Source organism: Xiphophorus maculatus, chromosome 20 (assembly GCF_002775205.1).
Source record: "Xiphophorus maculatus strain JP 163 A chromosome 20, X_maculatus-5.0-male, whole genome shotgun sequence".
Classification (NCBI taxonomy): domain Eukaryota; kingdom Metazoa; phylum Chordata; class Actinopteri; order Cyprinodontiformes; family Poeciliidae; genus Xiphophorus; species Xiphophorus maculatus.
The window spans coordinates 13,638,846-13,662,185 of NC_036462.1; the positions used below are offsets into that span (position 1 = coordinate 13,638,846).

General features: G+C 37.8%; 1 protein-coding gene and 1 pseudogene across 1 annotated transcript in view; both read left to right on the forward strand.

Annotated features, from left to right (window-relative positions):
- iars (isoleucyl-tRNA synthetase) overlaps positions 1-23,340 on the forward strand; it is a 47,116-nt gene that overhangs the window by 9,917 nt on the left and 13,859 nt on the right. Inside the window, exons 10-24 of the mRNA XM_005796965.3 lie at positions 138-233; positions 1,324-1,446; positions 6,930-7,021; positions 7,875-7,973; positions 11,768-11,894; positions 13,737-13,810; positions 14,420-14,614; positions 14,769-14,855; positions 15,814-15,897; positions 17,062-17,206; positions 18,538-18,658; positions 18,782-18,873; positions 19,165-19,242; positions 19,772-19,893; positions 22,962-23,064. Of these exons, the coding sequence (XP_005797022.1) occupies positions 138-233; positions 1,324-1,446; positions 6,930-7,021; positions 7,875-7,973; positions 11,768-11,894; positions 13,737-13,810; positions 14,420-14,614; positions 14,769-14,855; positions 15,814-15,897; positions 17,062-17,206; positions 18,538-18,658; positions 18,782-18,873; positions 19,165-19,242; positions 19,772-19,893; positions 22,962-23,064 (1,638 nt within the window). The remainder of the gene's footprint in view (positions 1-137; positions 234-1,323; positions 1,447-6,929; positions 7,022-7,874; positions 7,974-11,767; positions 11,895-13,736; positions 13,811-14,419; positions 14,615-14,768; positions 14,856-15,813; positions 15,898-17,061; positions 17,207-18,537; positions 18,659-18,781; positions 18,874-19,164; positions 19,243-19,771; positions 19,894-22,961; positions 23,065-23,340) is intronic.
- LOC102217152 lies at positions 3,254-5,296 on the forward strand (annotated as a pseudogene).

Genomic DNA, 23,340 nt, shown 5'->3' on the forward strand with positions numbered 1-23,340 from the left:
TAAACATGCAAATGCTTACATAAACTCTCAACGTATGCAAAAATGCTAAATGCCTCTGTTGATCATGATTGTTTTTCTTCTGCTTCTTCACCTCTGTTTCTTTTCCATTGTGTGAATTTTTTTCTGTTTGACTCAAGTGTGCGGAGAAGGGAGCATTCCAGGTGGTGATGGATAACTACGTCAAAGAGGAAGAGGGCACAGGAGTTGTCCACCAGGCCCCTTACTTTGGAGCTGTGAGTAACACTCTTACATTTATATCCAGTTGTCAAACAGAAGCAGTGTGTGGCTAAGTGCTCATAGCTTCTGTTCTCTGAAGGAGAGAAATTAATAAAAGTATACATATTATGAAATGTGAGGAAACTTTCATGCTTTGACTGACTCCTATGAGCATTTAGGCAAATATTAAATGAGAACACTGCTTGTGTTCCAATGTCCACCATCCATTTGTAAAGTAGGCATCACAGATTTGGGTCTCATTCCTCTGCTTGAGGGAACAAAGGATAAAACTGAAACTAAGCGAGTTAGTGATTGATGTGTCATTAAGTGGGTGTGGGAGGATTGCCATCTATGACAGCTATTAGGCTCTGAATTTCTTTAACAACTGGAGATGTTCAAAGACAACAAATCAGAGCATGACTGTTGGATCAAAATGTTTCTTAACTAAAGCTCTCTAGCGACCCTTTGTAGCCGTCACAGAGCAACTGAATTGATACTGAGATTAAATTACACAGAAAGACTCCTGTAAGTAATTGACCTTAGAATCATCTTTTTTACTTCCACGTATTTTGACTACTTTGTGTCGATTTACCACATAAAATCTACGATTTGAATGACACTTGACATGTTTTTATGCTTTTCATTTGGACCTTATATTCAGTGGTGAGATTCGCTTGGACTTATTTGATGAGTCAAATCTGAAATATGAGTGCATTTATTCTGAAGATATATGGTTGGGAAGTAGGCACTGCCCAAATGCGTTTTTCAAAATTTATTTTGTTATGACTAGATGTGAAATGACCCAGTGAGTCATCCATCTTGGATCCTGACAGGGTGTTTGAATAGAAATTACATCTAGAGCTGGGCAGCGCTCATATCTTTCGTGCAAAGCTGCTACATGCCAGCAGAGCTTGTTTCACTGCTGTAAAAGCTGTTCGCCTCAACAAGGAATTTAATGTGCATTCACATGGTTAAACCAGAAATATCTGTTTTAAAAACAAAATAATTATGATTAACCTTGACATTTTGTGTTAAGTTTGAAGTTGGAAATATAAAAAAGTCTAAATGTAATAAGAAAAGCTGTAAGTGATGTTACTGTTTCTGCAGGATGATTACAGGGTGTGCACTGAATACAACATCATCCAGCGGGACCAGGCTCCTATCTGCCCTGTGGATGCCTCGGGCTGCTTCACTTCAGAGGTCACTGACTTTGCAGGACAGTATGTCAAAGTGAGTGGCACGTCATGCATTTACATGCAGATTAAATTCAGGGAAGTTTCACATTTTCTGCTCTAGGAGCAGCTAATGTAATGTTTTACATAATGGTGTTAACATTAGCTTTAACTGGTAAAGCTAATTGCAGCTGTGCAGGGTTCTTATGTGATTTTTATTCTGAGCCTCACAGGGCCATTTGTTCCTTAAGGTGCATGCTGCAGTTGCATTGTAGCTGAAATATAAGATAGCATTCACATGATTTAAAGTTGGTGACTTCAGAACTTGATGTACTGTAAGGAGCCAGACTTACATTTAATTTTATTTAAACTGATGTTGATCAGTTGTTTTCCAAGTTTTTAGATGTATCAGAAAGTTATTAAATAAATGAAGAATATTTAAGTGATAAAAGAATTATTAAGCCTGAGAAAAAAAACAACTTTATGAACAATATCTGAATAATGTCCTGTGACATCTGATTGTGAATCATCTTCTAGGATCCTTTTTCCTCAGCTAAGCTTTGATTGACCTGCAGGTGTGTGCTTGGTGTAGTGTTCAGGCTCCAAGATAGATTTATTTTCAATTGCCTGACTATCTGAACATGCTTCTTTTTATCAAAGCGTCTTTGATAAAATTTTGATCTTTTATTCCGAGGCCTGGTATCCCTATGATACTCCCAAATAATTTTCTTTGAACATTTTCTTATTAGATGCAAGGCCTTTTAGATACGATTAAATCTCTTTCAGCTTTTGTGTAAGATTAATATTTTGCATCATTGCAGCTCACCTTGAATATCTTCATGGTGGGGTTTACGGTCTTGAACACCTTATGAATTATTCAGTTCCCAAATCAACATCTAATCTTTTCATTATTTAGCTGGAAGAAAAACTGACTTGATTTCAGATAGACACCAATAACTAGCTCTGTTTTACCTGGAAATCATCCACCAGTTTCTGACATAGTCCTGAGTCATCTCAGTGAGATTAAGATCTGAGCATGTATTTTATGTATTTTCTATAATATAAAATACAACAGGCGGCAGCAGCTCACATGAGTTCCAGTGAAGATGCTTTGGGATTTTTAAGATTTCTTTTAGCATCTTGTGATCTGCCGTCGGTCAAACTTGCTTGGGACGGCCAAGCGAATGTCATCTACTTGTTGACTTTTTTCCTGGCTGATAAAATTCTGCAATTGTTGTTTGGAATACCTCAGAATCTAACAGAGCAAGCCTCCTCCAAAATACTAAAGAACGACGTCTAATAACATGTGATTTGCCCACATGTGATTTTTTATTTTTGTTTGTTTGTTCTTTTTTCAGAATTAGGATCTGCAACCAAAATCAAGTGCCTCTGTCCTGCAACTTTTGGATACAGGACAGTGCGTATGTATTTTATTAAGTTGTGTTGGAACGGGTGCATCCAGAAGTTGCAGGACAGATGTTAACAGCCCTAATAAAAACAAGGGATGACTCTATATTTCAACTCTGCAACTGAGAGTAAAAGAAATCTTTATGAAAACAGATTGATACATTCTTGAAGAAGATGCTTAAGGCGCTTTGTCTACCAGCACATCAACACATAGATACGTCTTTGCATTTGGTCACACCCAACATTGTTTGCGTCCTGAATTGATAATGAGTTAAAAATAGCATCTGTAAATGATGTGGTCACTATTTTACAAGTTGGTGCAAAGCTCAGGGAGTGGACATCGTCACTAACAGTACAGCGACAGCTAATAAGGAGCATGGAGCAACAGCTCTCTGAAAGTCTGTCATAATCCACTTTTGAGATGTGTTAAAACCTAGCGTAGTTTCATGGCTGTCTGAGACATTCTTTACCGCTGCATAAAAATGAAGAGGTGATCCGGGGAAGCTTCAGTCTCATCCTGAGCGACACAAGAAAGCCAGACTGTAGTTCGTTTTCCAATTTCAGAAGGAAATCTGGTATCTTTCACATCATGCGGGCTTCATCTTATACCCAGAAGAGCTTGCAGGTCAGCAGCTCTGCTGGCAGAGTAAGAGTTCAGAGCCCGTCTCCATCCCGGTGCCGCGGATCGTCGTACGACAGCCGTGGGCGCTCTGGTTACCGTGGCACTGCGGTCGAGGTCGGGACAGAGATACACCAGCACCATGCCAACGAGAAGGAGGAAATGCAGGAGCTCAACGTCAAGTTTGCAGGATACATCTCAAAGGTTCAGGCCCTGGAGCAGAGAAACGCCGCTCTGCAGGCGGAGCTGGCCACTCTGCAGGACCGCTACAAGGGAAGCCCGAGTGGCATCAGCGAAGAATACGAGCTCAAGTTCAAAGAGGTGCGGGATCTGATTGAAGCCCTTACCAACGAGAAGGGAGCAGTTGACATTGAGCGAGGCTACATTGAGGAGGAGGTGGAAGTATGGCGACTAAAGCTGGAGGAGGAGCTCGCGCTCAAAGAAGAAGCAGAGATGATTCTGACAGAGTTTCGTCAGGATGTTGACAGTGCCACGCTGCAGAAGGCTGAGCTGGAGAAGCGTATAGAACAACTAGTGGCAGAGATCGAGTTTCTCAAGAAGCTCCATGACGAAGAGGTGGCCGACCTCATGAAGCAGATCGAAGACTCAAAGGTTACAGCTGAGATGGACGGCGACCGTCCTGACCTCGCTGCTTACCTGCGCAACATGCGCGCAGAAATAGAATCCGTCGCGGCCCGAAATGTCCAAGAAGCCGAGAAGTGGTACAAGAGCAAATTCGATACCCTGAAGGAGCACGCGGGCAAACACGAAGAGCAAATGAAAGTCATGAAAGAAGAGATCACAACCTACCACAACCAGGTATCAGACCTGCAGAACCAGATTGACAGCCTGCGAGCTCGCAATGCCGCCCTGGAGCAGCAGCTGGAGGAGATGGAGGTCTCCCACATGGACAAGGTGGAAGGTCTGGAGAGCATCATCGCCCAGATGGAGGCGCAGCTCTGTGAGACCAAACTGGAGATGACCAAGTACCTTCAAGACTACCAGGAACTGCTGCACATCAAGCTCAAGCTGGATGCAGAGATCGCCACCTACAGGAAGCTACTGGAAGGAGAAGAGCAGAGGCTGGGAATTGCTAAGGATGCCTAATCCAGATGGGGAGCTGTGAAGAGTTAGTGCACAACATGAGCAGAGATCACCTTGTTTTAGAGACTTCAAAGGTCTTAAGCAAAGGACTTGATATTGTTTAACATTTTAATAACAGTGGTAGACGGCTTTCATTATTTAACTGAACACATAAAAGTCTAACTTACTGTTCCTGGTGGAAATTCAGTAACTGAAAAAAAATACAAATGTAGCAGTGACGTGCATCTATGCATAGTTTTGGATGTATGTCTGTGTTAAGACAAAGCTCTTTTTCTCCTGTATAATTCATGTTTGACTCCATTATGCTTTAGTTCGCTGCCATCGGTGCTGTCCTCCGTCTTTCCTGAACATTTTCACATTATTTTCAAAACTCATTTTCACTGTCTCTCCTTGTCTCATTTAATATCTGGGTTTGGCAGGCTTCATCTCTCCCTGCTTGTCCCCCCTCTCCTTTACTCCAGCTCCTGCTAAATTTACCTCCCCCTTTTTTCCTGCCATGTCAGCCCTGCTTGTCGTACCTCTGTCACTTCCCTATGCTACTGTCTCTCGCTCTGTGTCATCAGTCTACTGCCTCCTGTCCAACTTTCCTTCACAGTAAAACTCTCGACTCGAAGCAAATGAAGAAGGCCACCCTTATTAATTCTGAATGGACAAGGAGCAACTGTTAACCTTTCACAGTAATGTTTACCAGCTTTTACTAAATAAAGACTGAACTGAGTGCATACAAAACCATGCTGTTGTCTCTTTCCTCTAGCTTCCCTCTTAACTCTTTGGAAAAAACATTTCTTAGAATATCAGGCTTCTTAGAATATCAGGCCTTTCAGTGTAACTAATACTGTTTTAACGTTGTTTAAATACCTTATTCCACATTGTTTGTTCATTAATTTGACATATTGTTGAGTTAGTTTCACCCTCACTCAGGGTTGGTTTCCACAAAATCTTTTCATTAGGGATTCAAACTGATGGATTATGGTGGGGATTTATAGAAAGAAAAAATGAAAGTATTTTGATGAAAAGCAGTGTATTAACCACTTTGAGATGTATTTATGAGCTTCCTGTGAATTGAACTGTGGTCGTGGTTACAGGAAGCAGAGTGTGAGATGAGCTTCTTAGCTGATTGGATACATGACCAGAAACTGAATTGCATAACAAAATACACACTTCTTATTTTTACTGATATGTTAAGGCTGCATGTCATTTTAGTCATTTTTATATGTAAGGTTACATCTCATTTACATTTAGTTAAGTTCACCCACTTAAAAATGCAAAAAAGAAGAAAGCTCAAAATATAAACCTGAAATAGTCTTGCTTTGGGTTATGTATGTTATTTAATTAGAACTTTATTGAAATGTTATTTACAGTAAACAAGATTCTTTCTTTCTTTTAAATACTTTATTACAAAGCAGGTCATTTCAAATGTCTGATATCCAGATTTTTATTGCACCCCTTGTCAAAATAGACCCATTCAATAAATCAGGAAATTATAGAAAAATTAATTTATTTCTTTAGCCGAAATCAACACATCATATGGATCACTTACACACAGTTATGTTTTTAGCCTTTAGTTATGTTAATTATAATGTTTTTATGCATGCAGCAAATGAAAACAGAACAATTATGGTTAAAGTATTACATCAGACCAATAAAAAACATTTTAGGACATAAACGTGGGCTTAATGAAAAGTATATTTAATGCTTAAAGGTGATTTTTCAAAAGGTAGTTTTAAGCTGATAAATGAACCTCATCAAAACCCATATTGTAACAGATTGAATATAACTATGTGTATCAAGCTGTAAAATGAACCTTTAATTGCAATAGCATACGCTCTCACTGAACAATTGAGAAAATTAAAATCATTAATTGAATCACAGCTGTGTCTCGGTGAACTGCACATCAGCTGTATCTCTGTGAACAAGTTGATTTACATCAGAAATGTAATTCCAAAAAACAAGCTTATTTAAAATTGCTACAGTGAGAGTCAAATCAGACTTTCTAAACAAACAAACTAGAGTTGAATTAAAGTGGACTAAACAGGGCTGGTGTGAATGCACCATAACGTTTCAGTGACATTCTAGATGACTGCAATTTGTAAAGTATGTGGGATTTTATTTTGATCTTTACATTTGAAACTTTTACTGAAGTAAATTGCTTGCTACTTATATATGAATACATATCTGTGCAAAACCCTGTGTATTTTTCTTGATATATCCATACAGCCAATAGACTGAATTATACTTAACATGAAATCAAAATCTTTTGGTGGCTTGTGTGAGTTTTAACTCTCAGCAAAGATGTGTTCATGCGTCCACCATTCAGACCTTTGTTCTTGCTACACCGCAGATGCGTGGCAGCATCCAACACAGTGGAGTCTCTTACCTTAAAGGTATTGTTGTGTTTTGTTCTGTTGTAGGATGCTGACAAGAACATCATTAAATTTCTGAAGGAAAAGGGACGCCTGGTCAATGCCAGCACATTCAAACATAACTACCCTTTCTGCTGGAGGTGAGACATGTTTACTGTAAACTTCCCTACTGTTCTTTGTGCTCATCACCCATTGAAAATAAAAGTTTATTTTTCTTCATGCAGCTGAATCCACCATTCTAGAAAAGGTCACAAATGATTACTCCTCCAATACCTATAGAAATATTCTCTGTTTGAAGACATTAAGCTGTATCTTAATTATTTTGCACAAGAAAGCTTGGCAGTGATGACAGCTGGATAAATTGACAGTTGCTATTTTTGTTGCTAGTTTTATGGGCTCACCATTTATGCCTTCTCAGTAAATTACTCATCATTCATCACATTCTTAAGTGTTAAACTTTTGCCCCTTTACCCAAATGTAAAGTTATAACTTTAGAAATCACAGGGATTTTATCAAGAGCATTTTAACATCTTTTTCCTTACGTCAGTGACGAGTCCTGATTATAACTTTGTTTAATGTAGCATCATTTCCATCTTGATGTTTGAAATTGTTTCAGTTGCATATTTAAGTAACTTAAAACTTGTCTGTGCTTCAAAATAATATCTTCAGATGTCATTAAAACCTAAAATCTTTTGTCAACAACCAACCACAGTGTGAAAACTACCCACATGCAGAATCAAGCACACATTTTATTGTGTGTTTGAATTGTAACAAATTGTAACAAAAAAAGTTTATCAAGCTGGGGTAGCTAGAAATGTGTGTGGAGAGTGGAAGAAAAATTGAAAGCTAACAATTTCATTAAACTTTTATGAGCAGGGCCATTTTGGGCCCAAGGGTAAAATCCGTAACTGAATTTTAAAGGTGCCTCAAGTTTTTAAGTGAGTAGTAAAATATAGTAGTACTATACTTTATGAAATGACTTGCGTTTTTCAGGTCTGACACCCCCCTGATCTACAAAGCTGTCCCCAGCTGGTTTGTGCGAGTGGAGCACATGGTGGACAAACTGCTGGACTGCAACGGGAAATGCTACTGGTAAGCTGCGACAAACCGATATCTATCTTGGAGTTAAGTGACCGTGAAGTGTCAACTATGGGCATTTCACCAAACAATTGATCTTAAATGCTTTGAGCCAGAGCAAACGGCAGATGCAGTCTCAAAACAATTACATCTGCCGCTCAGCTGTGCTAGCTGTTGGTCCATCTCTCTGGCTGCAGAGGTCTTTAAAGCATCCATGATGGATTTAAAATCCAAGTCTTTGCAGTGACTTTTCTGAATTTTCTGATATGAGAATAAAATTCCTCCTCAAGGCGTTTTTTCTTTATGTAGAGAAAATTAGCATGTGGCTAAATCTGAAGCAGGATAAGCTTCAGCGTGATGGCTTTTCTAAGTGGTATTACCCATGGTGCTCCCAGCGCTCTTTTCTGAGCCACAGTAGCTGCCTCTGGTAATGGGACTGTCAAACCAAGATGAATGACTTACCACAAGGAAGGTGAAGACGCACACATGCAGAGACGGAGCCAAGCACACACACATTCAAGTCTGTGGTTCTTATCTAAAGGGTGTTGGTACTGCATACACCAAGCTGCCGAATTATTAAGTAACTCTTACTAAATCATACAGGTACATGTCAGAAAAATAGAATAAAGCGAAACCCAAATATTATATAATCATCTCACATAGTCATATATTCCAAGCATTTGTTTCATGTAATTTTGATCCCTGTGTCTTACGAATAAAGAAAACCTAAAATTCACCACTTCAGAGAATTAGAATACTCTGAAAAAGGTCATTTTTGGAAACTCATGGTGTCAAACCCTAATCAGCTAATGAACTCAACATTGCGCTTAAAACATTGATTTTTGATTGGTCTGATGTGATATTCTAATAGTGTGAGACACTGAATTTCCTTTACCCGTACCTGCAAAAAAAGAAAAAAGAAATATTTTACTCTGTGTAATAAACTAAAATGATTGGCAAGAAATGTTGCACTTTTGTACAGTATTCTATTTTTTTAGCTATACCAGCAGACAACCAGAAGTCATTTTGTTTGCTAAATAATTAGTGTTGGCAAAATGTTTGAACTTACTATTACAAATAAGCTATGAAAGAAATAGTTAATGATTAGGAATGTTTTACTCTCTCTTTGGACATATTTTTGTGCCTTGAATTGCTTTGAATGAATGTTGATGTAAAATGCAAAGCATGTTATTTGATGTAATAAAACATGCAATAAAAAAAGTTATCTTTTAATATATATTTAATTTTCTTTTTACAGTTCCACAAACATAAATCCTCAGTGCAGCTAAATGTAGCCTACATTAGCTCATGAAAAACCTCTGAACCACTTCAGAAAATTTATTACAAAAGACTAGTTGGAATGCTCTTAAAGGGATTTGTTCCTTTTATCCGTTTACTCAGAAGTTTCATTCAATACTCGGGCTGATTCTCTCCAGGTACCTGCCTGTCAGAATAAATTAATGACTGAATTATTGAGCGCCTAAAGGGAGACGACATTTTCTGAGCCAGAAGGTGAATTGAACATCTCGTCTTTAAAGTGATTTCTCCACATTTATAATACATAAAGTTAACAAAATACATAAAGGTGATAGTTAAGTAAGCATAAAAAATACTGTTGAGAAAGTGTCTGTCTGGACTAATTTTGTACATGATTCTTATTGATTTTATATAACTCAATTAAACCATGATCTCTTTTTCAGATACAGTTTCAACCCAGATTTTTGCTTTTTTTTTTCTGAATAAAAATGTTTATCCAGAAAATTAATATTTTATCATTATTTCAGGAAAAAGAAAACTTAATGAACCCAGGTAGGAAACACAGACTCTAAAAGAATAAAACTTATTTTTAAATATATTTTTTGTGGTAGAAAAAGTTATTCCATTAAACCAAGAACAGCCCGCAAGTACAGCACCTTTATTCCACAGCTGATAAGGTTTCTCAGGTCCTAATGACCTTCATCTAAACCTAAGAAACCAGTTTATTTTAACATTTTTAACTGAGCACTGTTTTTGCAATTTATAAATTTGTTTAGCATGTTATTTTTTATTTTTGCTCTGCTTTTATTGTTTTGTTATTTTTTCCCCACCATCATTTACATGTTTGTGTTTTTGGTCAAGAATTAAGAAAACCTAATCTTGAAATTCAGTAAATGTATCCCCCCCTGTTGAACAGATTTGATTTGTTTTCATTATTTTTGTTTTATGTCCCCACATATTTGTTGTAAAAAATAGGCATAAACCTTCAACATGGAGTCATAGTTTCCATTACATGTTGGAAAATTATTTTTTAATTGGAGTTGTAACTAAAGCAGGAAGAAAATTTAAATGTTAAGCAGTTTTAGACATTTTACATTTAAAAATTTTCTCCTTTTTCACAGTAACCAAAACCGTTATTTATTACACTTATTTACAAGTTAGGTTCTCTTCCAGATATTAATGTCATTCAGACAAGGTGTGATAACTTGCTCAGTTTCAGTATTTCTAAGCATTGCTTGGGTTTCTTGGTATACTTTTAGTATAATTTATCTTCAACTACATTTATAGTACCTCTGTTGGTTAAAAGATTAGTATTTAGTTGCAGCTTATCTTTTAACTAGTTTAATTGGCAGTTAATTAAACTGATTTTAATGGACCAAGCAATAAACTGACTTTAAAAACAGCTGTTTCTGCTAGAGATGCACAATATTGGATTTTTGGTTGATGTCCGATATGCCAATATACTAAAACTAATGTAAAATGTTTTCATGACATTTGCGCTCTAAGACAATAACAGCACTCAATCAGTTCAAATTTGCCATTGTGCTGTGCTGCAGGCATCATTGTCACTTTCATATAAAAACGCCTTTTATATTGAAGAGTTATTTTGACGGAATGGCTGATGTCCAATATTAAATTTTACAGATAATATTGGCTGATACCGATACCGTGCTGATAATATCTTACATCCCTATATCTTCTGCAGTTTAATGTTTTTTGGAACTTGAAACCACCAGTCTGGTCTTGCTCAACAATCATGAATCAAATCTTTACCGACCAGCTCTGCCTCCCTGCTGTGATAAATATTCATGACTGGAGACAGATTCACCTTGCTCCTTTTTAAAAAATTTAGTCATCGTAATTTTTTCCAACAAATCACTTTCAGTCTTTTTGAATGATAGAAGCCTCTAGGTCCTCAATAACCCTCCTCGTGTCTCAAGCACGGGCCTGCATGTTTTAAGTTCTTGATTTAGCTCAAACTGGGAGAAGGAGGGTAAAGGACGGAGGCACGGTGCTGAGCAGCACTGGCAGGAAAAAAAAATCATTAAATTGATATATTATGGGCCTAAATAGAAATGCCTTGTACAAATGGGAATTGATGAACTCTTTGCTTAGCGCGTGGATCCTGGCGACAATTTATACTCCCCACTGCACTGTTCTCGTGAGCCTGGCACAGCAAGAAAGGAAAGGGCGGCAGAAAAGGAGGAGGTGACGGGAAGATGGTAGATTAAAGCCAGAAATCAGCTCAAGTAAACAGGAAAAGGAAAAAAAGAGCAATACATAAAGAGGAGGATGCCTTGGAGGAATGTCCACCTTTACTGTTAAAGTTTGCAAAGAAAGCAAATGTTTATTTCTAGGTCAAAGAACAGTTCATTGTGTTTAGACGTAGGATGCTGATGAATTTTTGTGTGTTGTAGGTTAGCTACTGAATGCTAATTAAGCATTTCTTTTCCTTTAGTCTTGTGCAGGGTTGATTGGATTCTGAATAAAATATATATATTTATTTTTATTCGTCTTCAACTGAATACATTATGATCTTTGTGTTTCTGCAGGGTCCCAGAGTTTGTGCGTGAGAAGCGTTTTGGGAACTGGCTCAGAGATGCACGCGACTGGGCAATTTCGAGAAACCGCTACTGGGGCACGCCGATCCCTCTGTGGGTCAGCGATGACTTCGAGGAGGTCAGGAAAACAAAAAACACCCACAGAAAATGCACTTTTTGTGCTTTAGTAGAGTCTTTATTGCTTCTAATGTTTCTTGGTGCAATTTGTCTGTCTTCACTAAATACCAAGATAGCTTTTCTTTTCAAAGGAGGCTGATTGTAGTGTTTGTGGCACTCCAAGTTCAATCAAGGTTCAGCTTGAGAGGGCTCAATTGAAAAGTTGAACTTTGCTACTCTGAGTTTTATTTATCATCAAGAATGATTTTTGTGGGGGGAAAAAAGCACAAGAACCCAGTTGTTTTCATAAATCTGCAATGTAAAAATTGATCCTTCTAACCCTTTTTTAATGATTTGACCAGTTCTGGCTCCTTTCTGCTTGTGGATGCTGATGTAGGAGAAACTTTCTGGCATGGCAGAATGAGGGTGACCACGGTGTTGAAACAGAAACATGAAGCTTGACTCTGCTGCAGTCAGACTCCTCCCTTCAGGCACCAACATGCAGTACCTCCATAAACTAAACGCATGAATGATTCATTAATGTAAACAGGAAATAAATATGAATCAAATGTGTTTGGTTTCACTTGAGTTAATGCAGCTTCAAAGGTGTCCAAGACAAACAGCTGTTGGGGGTTTTAATGGCGAGAAGAAGGAAGAGGAGGAGGGGGCAGAATAAATTAACTGGTTTAGAAAATGAGGAAAAGTAATGCATGTGGAGAGAAATGTAAAATGAGAAGGATGCCAAACTTTAATTGTTGCTTCTGTCGTGAATATTTGCTGCTAAACTTGGCTGACTGTGTGAATTAGACTGAACTGAATAGAGATGTCAGAACTGGGTTATTTGAGCATTTGAAAAATGAAGCGGCGGTCCCCTGGCTGAAAGAGGGACAGCAAGCGACCTGCTTGCTGGAAATAGCTTTCTGACTGTTTCCAGAACATTCACACTCCCTGGTGCCACCCTCACACACTCCTCAGCAGCAAACCACTCACTTTCATCCCAACCTACAAGGATCTGCATGTCTGCGTTTTCTGATTGCTGTTGAATGTTTCCTCCTCTCAGCATCTTCCTTTTTGTCGGATTTCTCTCTGAGCTCTTGGTTTCCGGGTATTTTCTTTTTTTTTTAACTGTGTCTAATTTTTATATGGTGGGGCACCAGGCTGTATGTGGGCCACGTTACCTGGTGCTGTGGTAAAACTAGAGCAGAGCCTACAGGTTACCTCTCTGGAGAGACCAGATAACACACTTTGTCTTACTGCGTAAGGTGAAGTTACTCAGGAGAAGGCCTACTTTAAACTTCTGTGTCTAAACACCAGCACACACTGTCTGCTTTCAGAAATCAAGAAGGTTTTCTACAAGTCCAATTGTGTGCGCTTGATAGTACAACCTGTGTCTCACTGTACAATACAAGAATCAGAGTCTAGAGGATGAAGAAAAGAAGTTGAGGAAGAGTTCATAGTTTCTGTATTTCTTCCTTCATTTCCTTACTCAGTGACTGGACCAGAAGTTGATAGGGTAACCAAAATTTGTGCTGAGGTTTGAGTAGCAGTAACTCTAATTTAGTGGTGGAACTCAATTAAAAAATTTTATATTTAATTGCAGGATCTGTAATTAATTACTCAGAATAAATTGCATTTTAATCAAAAACTACATACCTTCAAAATATGCAACATTTTCAATTCAAAACCCCTTATTGCTGCTAAATTATTAAATCACTAATAAATGGAATCTACTTCAAATTGTTGGAGTTGCAATAAACTACTAAGGTGAATTATGAATGAACAGCACATTATAATTAAGTTCTGGTTAGTTTTGAATGGTTTTGCACATGCATAAATTTATTTAGTGTTTTTATGGATTTATCAGGTGGTCTGTGTAGGGTCCATGGCTGAACTGGAGGAGCTGACTGGAGTCAAAGTTACAGATTTGCATCGGGAAAAGTAAGTGGCATCTACAACTCATAGATAATCCATTAAGACAGGAGTCTGCAACTCCTGTCCTCCAGTGCTGCTGGCTTGTAACTATAGGTTACTTCCCTTCTCCAACACACCTGAGTCAAATAAATTGTTAATGACTTGGCATTTGAAAAACTTACTGATTTGCCAAGGAGGTAATTCAACCCTTCGACTCAAGTGCGTTGAAGGATTGGAGTTGCAGATCACTGTGATATCAGTTTAAATGTCTGTTAAAAATGCTAAAAAACATAAGACACTGATAAATCATCTCAATGTAATGCTTATCTGGAGCAACAAGAGTAAATTGAAGAATCATATTTCTTCTTAATGTGAATTCAGGATGATTCAATTGTAATATCCTGTGGCCTAAAACTAATCAGCCTTTTTTTTTCATTTACTTTAAAATAACAAACCATCTTTTAATGTTCATCCAATTCTTTATGGTAAGCCTAATAAAAACATATCCTAGTGAATAGTTTTAAAGTTCTGGTGTTTTTAAGACTCTGAATAAAAACAGAAGTCAAACTTTTGGAGCTTCAAGCTACTGAACTTCATCATTTTTTCCTTCCTTCTTTCTTAACTTTCTCTGTCCAGCATTGACAGCCTGACAATCCCGTCACGGTGCGGTAAAGGCGTCCTGCGAAGGGTTACAGAGGTGTTTGACTGCTGGTTTGAGAGTGGCAGCATGCCGTATGCCCAGGTTCACTACCCGTTCGAGAACAGGAAGGAGTTTGAGGACACCTTTCCAGCAGACTTCATCGCCGAGGGCATTGACCAGACCAGAGGATGGTATGCTGAGAATGAATGGAGCTGTTCAGTTGGGTTAGATTGAGACGGAGAGACAGAGGAGAGACTGAGGATAGGAGGAGAGTGAATGATTGACAGAGGAGAAGATGAGAACCAAAGATCTCAGTCATACTGACCTTGTTTTCTGTCTCTTTAGGTTCTACACCCTACTGGTGCTCTCCACAGCGCTGTTTGGGAAACCACCCTTCAAGAACGTCATTGTTAATGGGCTCGTACTCGCTAGGTCAGTCCACTGACTCACAACACATGAAACAGCCGGCCAATTATCTGTCAAATTATCTAAAAACATTAAAAGCAGAGTCACTAATTCCACAATATTCTGTGTTTTACAGCGTATTCCTTGTGCTCGTCAAGTTTTTTATGATTCTGCCCTAATTTTTTACAACGCAGAAATCAGTGAGCCCTAATTCTGAGGGTGCAAATTAAATTTCAAACATCAAAAATGAAAAAAACAGTATAACTGAAATGACTCATGCAGCAGCACTAATTGGCACAACTTGGCAAAAGGGAATCTCTCCCAAAGTAGTAAGATTTATTACTACTATTAGATGTTGTGTGTAAAAACATTCACAGTATTTCAAGAGAATGAAGGTTCTTTAAGAATAATTCCATAAATTAACATGTCAAACTAGGAAGGCATTCAGCATTAACCTGTTAAGAATCATTGCCTCTATGTGTTATATAATGACTACATGTCATCATATAATTTGGAATATTTGCTTGGCTAAATTTTATTGTTAAAAATTGAATATGGTTTTATGAGCACTTAATGTTAACATTACAGCTTAATGTTGTGGAAGAGGCTGATGTGACAGTAAAATGGTTGTTTCTGGTTGTTCTGTGCTGTTTTGAACTGCTGCCTTTTCTGCTAGTGATCACAGCCTCATCTTCACATTAAACCAACCAAAAGCGTCTTTATTGCCACTTTATTTTGTTTCTGTCACTTTTTAGAGTTTGTTTATTTATAATGTTGGAGCTGCAGCATCTAGGCTCGAAGCTTCTCTGCATCCTGGGTGCTTCGTCTCAGTCTTGAGGTTTATATGTAGCTGTGTGCACACAGGCCCGCTGACCTGGAAGAACTTGATTAATTTGAATACCAACTTCATGGTTTCCAACATGCTCTGCTGTGCACGCATACACGTGTGTATGTGCATTAATGCCTGCCTGTTTTCTTCCTGCAGCGATGGGCAGAAGATGAGCAAGCGCAAGAAGAACTACCCAGATCCAGGACTGATTGTGCAAAACTATGGAGCCGATGCCCTCAGGTCAGCTTGGTGTTTGAATATGAGCACATGCAAGGTCTGAGGCTACTGTGTGTTGTTTGCAATAATGACTTCAGAATGTTAAAATCACTAGAAACACTCTGTTTAAAACTCTTAGTTGGATGTCTGCATGTCCGGGTGGAATATTTGCACACTCATGCATGCTGTAGATGCGAATTCAAACACTTGTCCCCCTTTGTACATCGTCTCATTTGCCCTGAGCAGTAAGAGTGCTACGGCCATATGGTGTTATGAATAAACCACTCTGCAGTTGCACCATATGCTCACATATAGACCATAAATTAGCAAACTACTAAATTAAAGAGAAGAAACCAGCAGTCTGGTTCTATTCCAGGCTTCACGTTCTTTTTACTTTTGATGAAAAACTACTTAAAGTACTACGAACCGTTACACTTGAAGATGGTTTAACATTAAATATATTCACCGTTCTTATCTCATTGAATTATATTAAAATATTTATTTGTCATTTATTTTTTGTTTATATGTTCCTTTTTAGTTATTCTTTCAGTTGTTTACATGTATTTTTTTGTATATGCGTTTTATCTCCTCCTTTCATTTTCTTACCCCTTACTTCCTCAGATGTATTAATTTCATTGTTTCCTATTTTACATTGCTTATGTTTTTTGCATTCTAATTATTCGTGTTTCATAACAATAAATGACACAGTTTGAGCTAATTTGCTCAAAGTAGTACTCCACCTCCCCTACATCTGCTTTGGCTACTAGGCAAGCTAATAAACCAAGGCCTGTGTTTGCTGTTTGTTACAATTACATTGTCAGTGAAATGCATAATTATATCTTTACTGCAGGTTTTATTTTCAGGATAAAACATGCTGTATTCCCTAGAATGATTTCTGTTTGTTAAATCGGCTTCAGCTCTGAAACATTTCTTTCCAAATCACTTGTATGTATTTCATGGATTGTAATTTTTTGCGCAGCACGTTCAAAGTTACTGAGCAAAAGTAAAGGACTTGGAGACACCACTATACTATTGGTGGTGGTGGGTCATTAGCATTTTCCTGCTTTATTTGAACAACTCTAAGATATCACTGGTTATGTTTCAGAATAATATCCAGTATGCATTTTTTTCCCTGCTTGCTCCATCAGTCTGAGCCCGCAGAATCACTTATGTTCTATCTGTGTGCAGGCTGTACCTCATCAACTCCCCTGTGGTGAGAGCGGAGAACCTGCGATTCAAAGAGGACGGCGTGCGAGACGTGCTGAAGGATGTCTTCTTGCCGTGGTACAACGCCTATCGCTTCCTGGTGCAAAACGTACAAAGATTACAAAAGGTATGTTATTTTTTTTTCTTATTTTTCCTTCTCGCAATGTTTTTGATTAATTGTCTCTGATTGCGTTGATGCATACATTAAAAAAAAACATTTTGCACAATTTAATTGTGTTAATTTGCTATTAAAATATTAATTGAAATTGTATTGAGAATCACCAAGCTGCGAGAAATCAATCAGTGTGATCCCACAGTGAATATTAACAGCTGCTGCTTATTAACTATATCAACAAGACGTCACCAGTAATGGTTAAATAAATCGACTTTCCAGAGTCAACAGGTGGTTTTGAAAGGCTTACATCATGCTGTCAGGAATCAAATAAGCCTTCTCTGTAAATGCACTAATATTCCACTATAAGTACCCAATAATGCACTGAGTCAGTTGATTTTTAATGAAAATTTGAGATAGAATGGGTTTATTAACACATGATCAGCATGGTTGTAACTTTTTGTAACTTGGTTCAATAGATTAAAATCTTTGTATCTGTTGTTTTGGTTCCTATCGGCTGGAAAATTCAGCAAAAGTAAAGAATTTGATTTGGGTGTTTTCTAGGTTGAGATGTAAAAATATTATGACTCTCTGATTTTTATTCTCAGACTTAATTTCCTTTTCTGTTGCCTAAAAGTTTCATCCCTCTTTACATCCCTCAGTTTTCCAATTTTTCATCCATTCTTTTCCCAATCTTGCACCTGTTTCCCAATCATCCATCCATCTGTTTATTGTTCATTGGTCTATTCTTCCTTCCATCTCTTTGCTTTATTTCTATCCATTTTCAAACTTGTGGCAACTGCAGAAATATCTGTCACATATACATTTTGGGAATCCATCTCTTTGTAATTTAAATTGAGCTCATGCAGGACTGGAACATTTTTTGACATGAAACATGCTGCAGCCCTGTTATAACATCACAAAAAATGTAGCTGAAACATGATCTTCAGTTAGGCTGCACCGTCCAAATTATATCAAGAGTGCTAAGGAATTTCCAAATTACAAACATGAATGTCTTTCATTAAACAGCAAACCCTGTCCACTGTAGACTGAATACAACACGTAAAGGAAATATTTACAAAACCATGTGTCCATCTTTACTTGTTTTCTTGTCAAATTTGCATACCTCTTTCTTCACGTGTTGCATAAACTTTAAGCTGAGAATAAAAGAAATCTCTTTCAGTGCAGATACAGTGCCAGTTGGTGGCACAACAGAAAAATGAGAGTTTTTTGACCTTGTCACTGTGGCTGATGAGTACATCTTTCAGAGTACAAACTTCAGTCCAACTTGCATTGGTTATTGCAGGTCCAAACTGAAACTGAAACTGTTTGTATTCATGCATTAGGAGGAGGAGATTCAGTTCCTGTACAATGAAAACACAGTGAAGCAGAGTGACAACATCATGGACAAATGGATCCAGTCGTTCACACAGTCTCTCATCCAATTCTTTAAAGCTGAGATGGACGGTGAGTCAGATTTTCCATCTTTATATCACTTTATTCTTGAATAAAAACATAATTTTTGGGGAGTTGACAACTCGTGGCATTCCTCTGAAGTATAAATAAGTAAGCGGCTGCCTCTGGTTGCAGCGTACCGGTTGTACACGGTGGTCCCTCGCCTGGTCAAGTTTGTGGACATGCTCACCAACTGGTACGTCAGGACTAACAGGCGCCGCCTGAAGGTGAGAATCCAGCTCTGAAGTTAAAACATCTCAACTCAAAAACTAATGTGTTTGAAATTCTTTGTACCTGATGATTCTGTAATTTAAGGACATCAATATTAACATGTTCCGCAGGGCTACAGTAAGATACATTTGGCCACTGGAAGAAAGTAAACTTAAACCTGTGATTCAAATATCTAATCTTGGTTGTGATTGGGGGGATAATGTTGATTCTTGTGTGATGATCATCATATTTCTGCTTCTCTAAGGGGGAGAAAAAAAAAATCATTGATGTGTTTGTGAACTTTGTAGGGCGAGAGTGGCACTGAGGACTGCCTGTGGGCGCTGGAAACACTCTTCAGTGTTCTGTTCTCCATGTGCAGGTTGATGGTGAGTCATTTGGTTTCTATATAAAAGCAACTCAGACCAAGAAAGAAAGAAAGGTGATTGCAGGGAGAACTTTTAATGTTTGAAGGGTTTTCTTTTATGTTTGCTGGAAACCAAAAGGAAAATCTGCAATGAATAAAGTGTATGTGTGATTTTTGTATGGTTATGCAAAATGGATGAATAGTTTTTTTTTAACACACAAAGCGTTTGCATGTGGGCTATGAGGCAAGCTAAAAGCCAGTCAGCCTAACTCAAATCAATACAGATCAGCTCAGAGCTTACAAATTAATTAGCCGTGGTTTAAATGTAGGAGAATCACATTAGAGGATTGCTCACAATAGCTCAGTTCTGTTTGAACATTTGCTCCAAAGGATTGAAAAAAAAAACGGACTGCAGAAAGAACTTGGTTCAGACTTTCAGACCTTTTGTCTCAGCGAGTGTAAATTAACCACAGTTCAGACAATTTAATCATTTCTTCATCTATTCCTCCTCATGCTCGTGTCTGCTTGCTTTCATCCCTCTTCTTCCTCAGGCCCCCTTCACACCCTTCATCACAGAAATGATGTACCAAAATCTGCGTCACCTCATTGACCCTGCCGCTGTTGAAGAAAAGGACTCAAACAGCATCCACTATCTCATGCTGCCACAAGTCAGGTCAGCCAAATTCATTTAGTAAAGCATCAGGCCAGAGTTTTCCCTGCAGGCAAGCTTTTCTTAGAACTATTGGTGAAACAGGATATTGTTGTAAGAAAAGAAGTTGATCTTGAGCTGATGTTTCATTCTTCTTAGCCCAGTACTGGGTAACTTCTCATGAAAGGAATGCATCATTAAACTCCTACTTTGAATCTATTAAGGAGGACAATCAGTATTATTTCATTGTAATAATTAGAAAAAAAGATAGTTTCTTGCTTTAAGCAATAATAGCTGGACAAAAATGTAAATGAAACAGAGTTTCTAAGAAACATTACTTTCTACTCTATGACTTTTTGTACTTTGTATTATAAACATAAAATATCACTGAGTCAAATTTTTTTTATCCTCCTTTCCACAAAACTGGACAAGAATCAATTTATTTTTCTTCCACCTACAGCGAGCAGGATCATAGAATGTAAAAAAAATAAATAACAAAGAAACTCACTGTTAGAGAACTGTAGCAAAAAGAGGTCATTTATGTCTCGCCATCACAAATTTAAACGTGTAGAGTTTACTTTTGCTTTACCTGGAATAATGTGATTTGACTTGATTTGATGAGCTTTTTCAGCAATAAAAACTACAGCTGGATCTGGTTTCTCATGCCCACTGTTAAGTATGTTGTAGGATCTGTGATGCTGTGGGCTCATTTCTCTTACACAGGCCTTGGGAAACTTGTTGGAATGTATTACTTCATGACCTAATTGAAATTCCAGAACATTTTGAAAAGCAGGAAATATGGAAATGGGTCGACAGTGGGTCTCTCAAAAAGATGATGATCCAAAACATGACACAATTCAGAAATAGTTTACCAGACGCAGTCGTTTAGTTGCCAGCCATTCGGGGTGGCTAAACGCTGGCTCCCACAAAGCTCCTCCTTTGAGCTTCAGAGCATCTCTCCCCCTCAACCCTTCCACTCAGCTCCTTCAGACTAGCCAGCAGCAATTAGCAAACACCTGGTGGAACTGTGTGTTTGCTGAGCTTATCATACAAATTACTTCTCAGTGTAATGCTCCTAAAATGATTGTAAATGGCATAATGAGAAGCACTGAAAGTGAACTGTTGTACAGAGAAGCTTCTTAAAGAGATGGGTGCCCAATTACAAGCTGGGGCAAAGTCAAATGTCTTATAAGTTATGTTTGATATATGCAGCATTTTTTGAATGACTGAATCTAACATAGTCACTTCAATGTGCTACAAAAAGGCTCTATGAGCCTGGAAAATACATAAATAAGAAGTCCTCCACCACACAACCCTGTGCAGGAAACACCACCTTTATCCTGTGTGTGACCCTGTTCTCAGAGGACATATCCTCTGCTTATTTACAGCCTAATCAGGTTCTGCCAGAGCCACCAGCCTTGCTTTTCTGCCACTAAATAACCATTAAATTTGCTGAATTATGAGCTTTTGAACCTTATGATGCTGTTACCTACCTTATTTCAAGGTTTAAGGTCTGAATCAGTGAAAATAACTTTCATTTTTTTTTCTGTAAATTGATTTTTGCAAGTTCTTTGATCTCAGTGGTCCTTCACTGCTGCCATCAGTCAGGTCTTCTGTGTTCACCCACAGCAAAGACCAAGGAACACCCGCACTATCCCACACTGACGTTGTCCTGACTGTTTGCTCTACAGAATGGATCTTACTGATGAAATATGATTTTGTTCCCTTTACTTCATTTACTTTAGTGAAGTGCATGTCTTGGCGGCAGATCCTTTCTGAAATGCCTGGGAGGAATTTCTAATCACCCAAATTTAATTACATCATCTGGAACTATAAAGAAAAAGTTCTGGCATGATTAAAAATCTATTTGATTTTGCATAAGGAAAGTAGTTTGTGTAATGGTTCATATAATCTCGTCTGTCACTTGGACAGCCTCTAATGCTGCAGCTCTATTAAAGCCTCTTGTCCTTGGTTGTACTAAATGGGTACATTTTGACCCGCCTCTAAAGGCCCAGCTACCAATCAGGTGTTGGGAAACTATGACTCCTTAGTCATCTCATTAAATGATTGGCTATTTTTAGTCAATCTGTTTTTTCTTTAATACTTTCTTGTCCTTGCTTGTGAAAGATTATATGACTAGGTTATATTTTAATATTGTGTTATTATGCTTATTAGTTACTGTTTGCTTTAATTGGAGCTAAGATGCACTACAAGAGGGCCTAATTAGTTGGTATTTCTGTTATAAGGACCACTCATTGTAGTAGCATGTTGAAGTACCTCTGTTACATCCATTCTGATTTTTTTTTGTAGTCTTTTGTTCATCTTTTTTTTTTTTTTTTTGTCAGTTGAGGCATTTTCACCTTTGAACAATTATTACCTCTGGTTTTGGATGCTGTGCAGATCGAAGGATTTTTGCTCTTTTTTACTTTCATACAGTTGCTGTGATGGGTGACAGTTGCAACAAGGTTTTGGTTTTACAGCTGATTAGCCTCTCAAAAGCTCAAAAAAATACCTGAACTCCAACCCAAAAATCCCAGAGGAATTGAAAAGGTTTCCTGGGTCCAGAGCAGAACCGAAAAACAGAGAGAAAATGAGGAAGTTTAAGCCATTTCTTCATCTCTACCCATTCAGCATGGCAGACATTTAAAGACAAAAGTAAATGGGATGGATTAGCAGTACTTACCAACTACTGATGGTTTAATCCAGGACATTTTACTGTAAAATATCATAAGCTTGACAGTTATGAAACTGTCATCCAACAACAACCTTGAGTCAGAGGTATAGACCAGAGACGTTGCAAGACTGACTTCTGCTGAATATCCTTTCTGTCCACAGCATCACCATCCTCAACAACTCTTTGAAAATACTTGAATGACATCAATTATAATTATAATTCATTTCCCTTTGGGGGTAAATAAGGCATTTTTACTTTACCGCTGGTTTGCTCTAAAAAAAGGCATTACATTTTGTGAAATGATTTAGGTTTTTTAATGCAGTCACTCGTCGTTATTGCTAAGATTGGGTAGATATTATATTGTTGTTTGTAATATGATGATAATCAGGATTTTCTTTACTTATGCCTCTGTTTTCAGGGATAATTTAATTGACAAGCGCATTGAGAGCGCCGTCTCTCAGATGCAGTCTGTGATTGAGCTGGGAAGAGTGATTAGAGATAGAAAGACCCTTCCTGTCAAGGTACAGCACCATTCACTTGCATTTTACACACCACTAATGGAGATGTAGTCAAACTCCTGTAATCAAGCGGTTAAAGATAAAAGAACCATCTTGGTTCATTGTTTATGGGGAATGAATACAAATAAATGTCACAGTCAGATATTTATCTAAGTATAGATTAAATGTATGTATAATTCTGCTTCCACTTTATAATTAATCACCACTTTACATTACTTTATTGCATTAAATCCTAGTAAAATATATTTGGTTAAGCTGGTTCATCAGCCATTGATATAC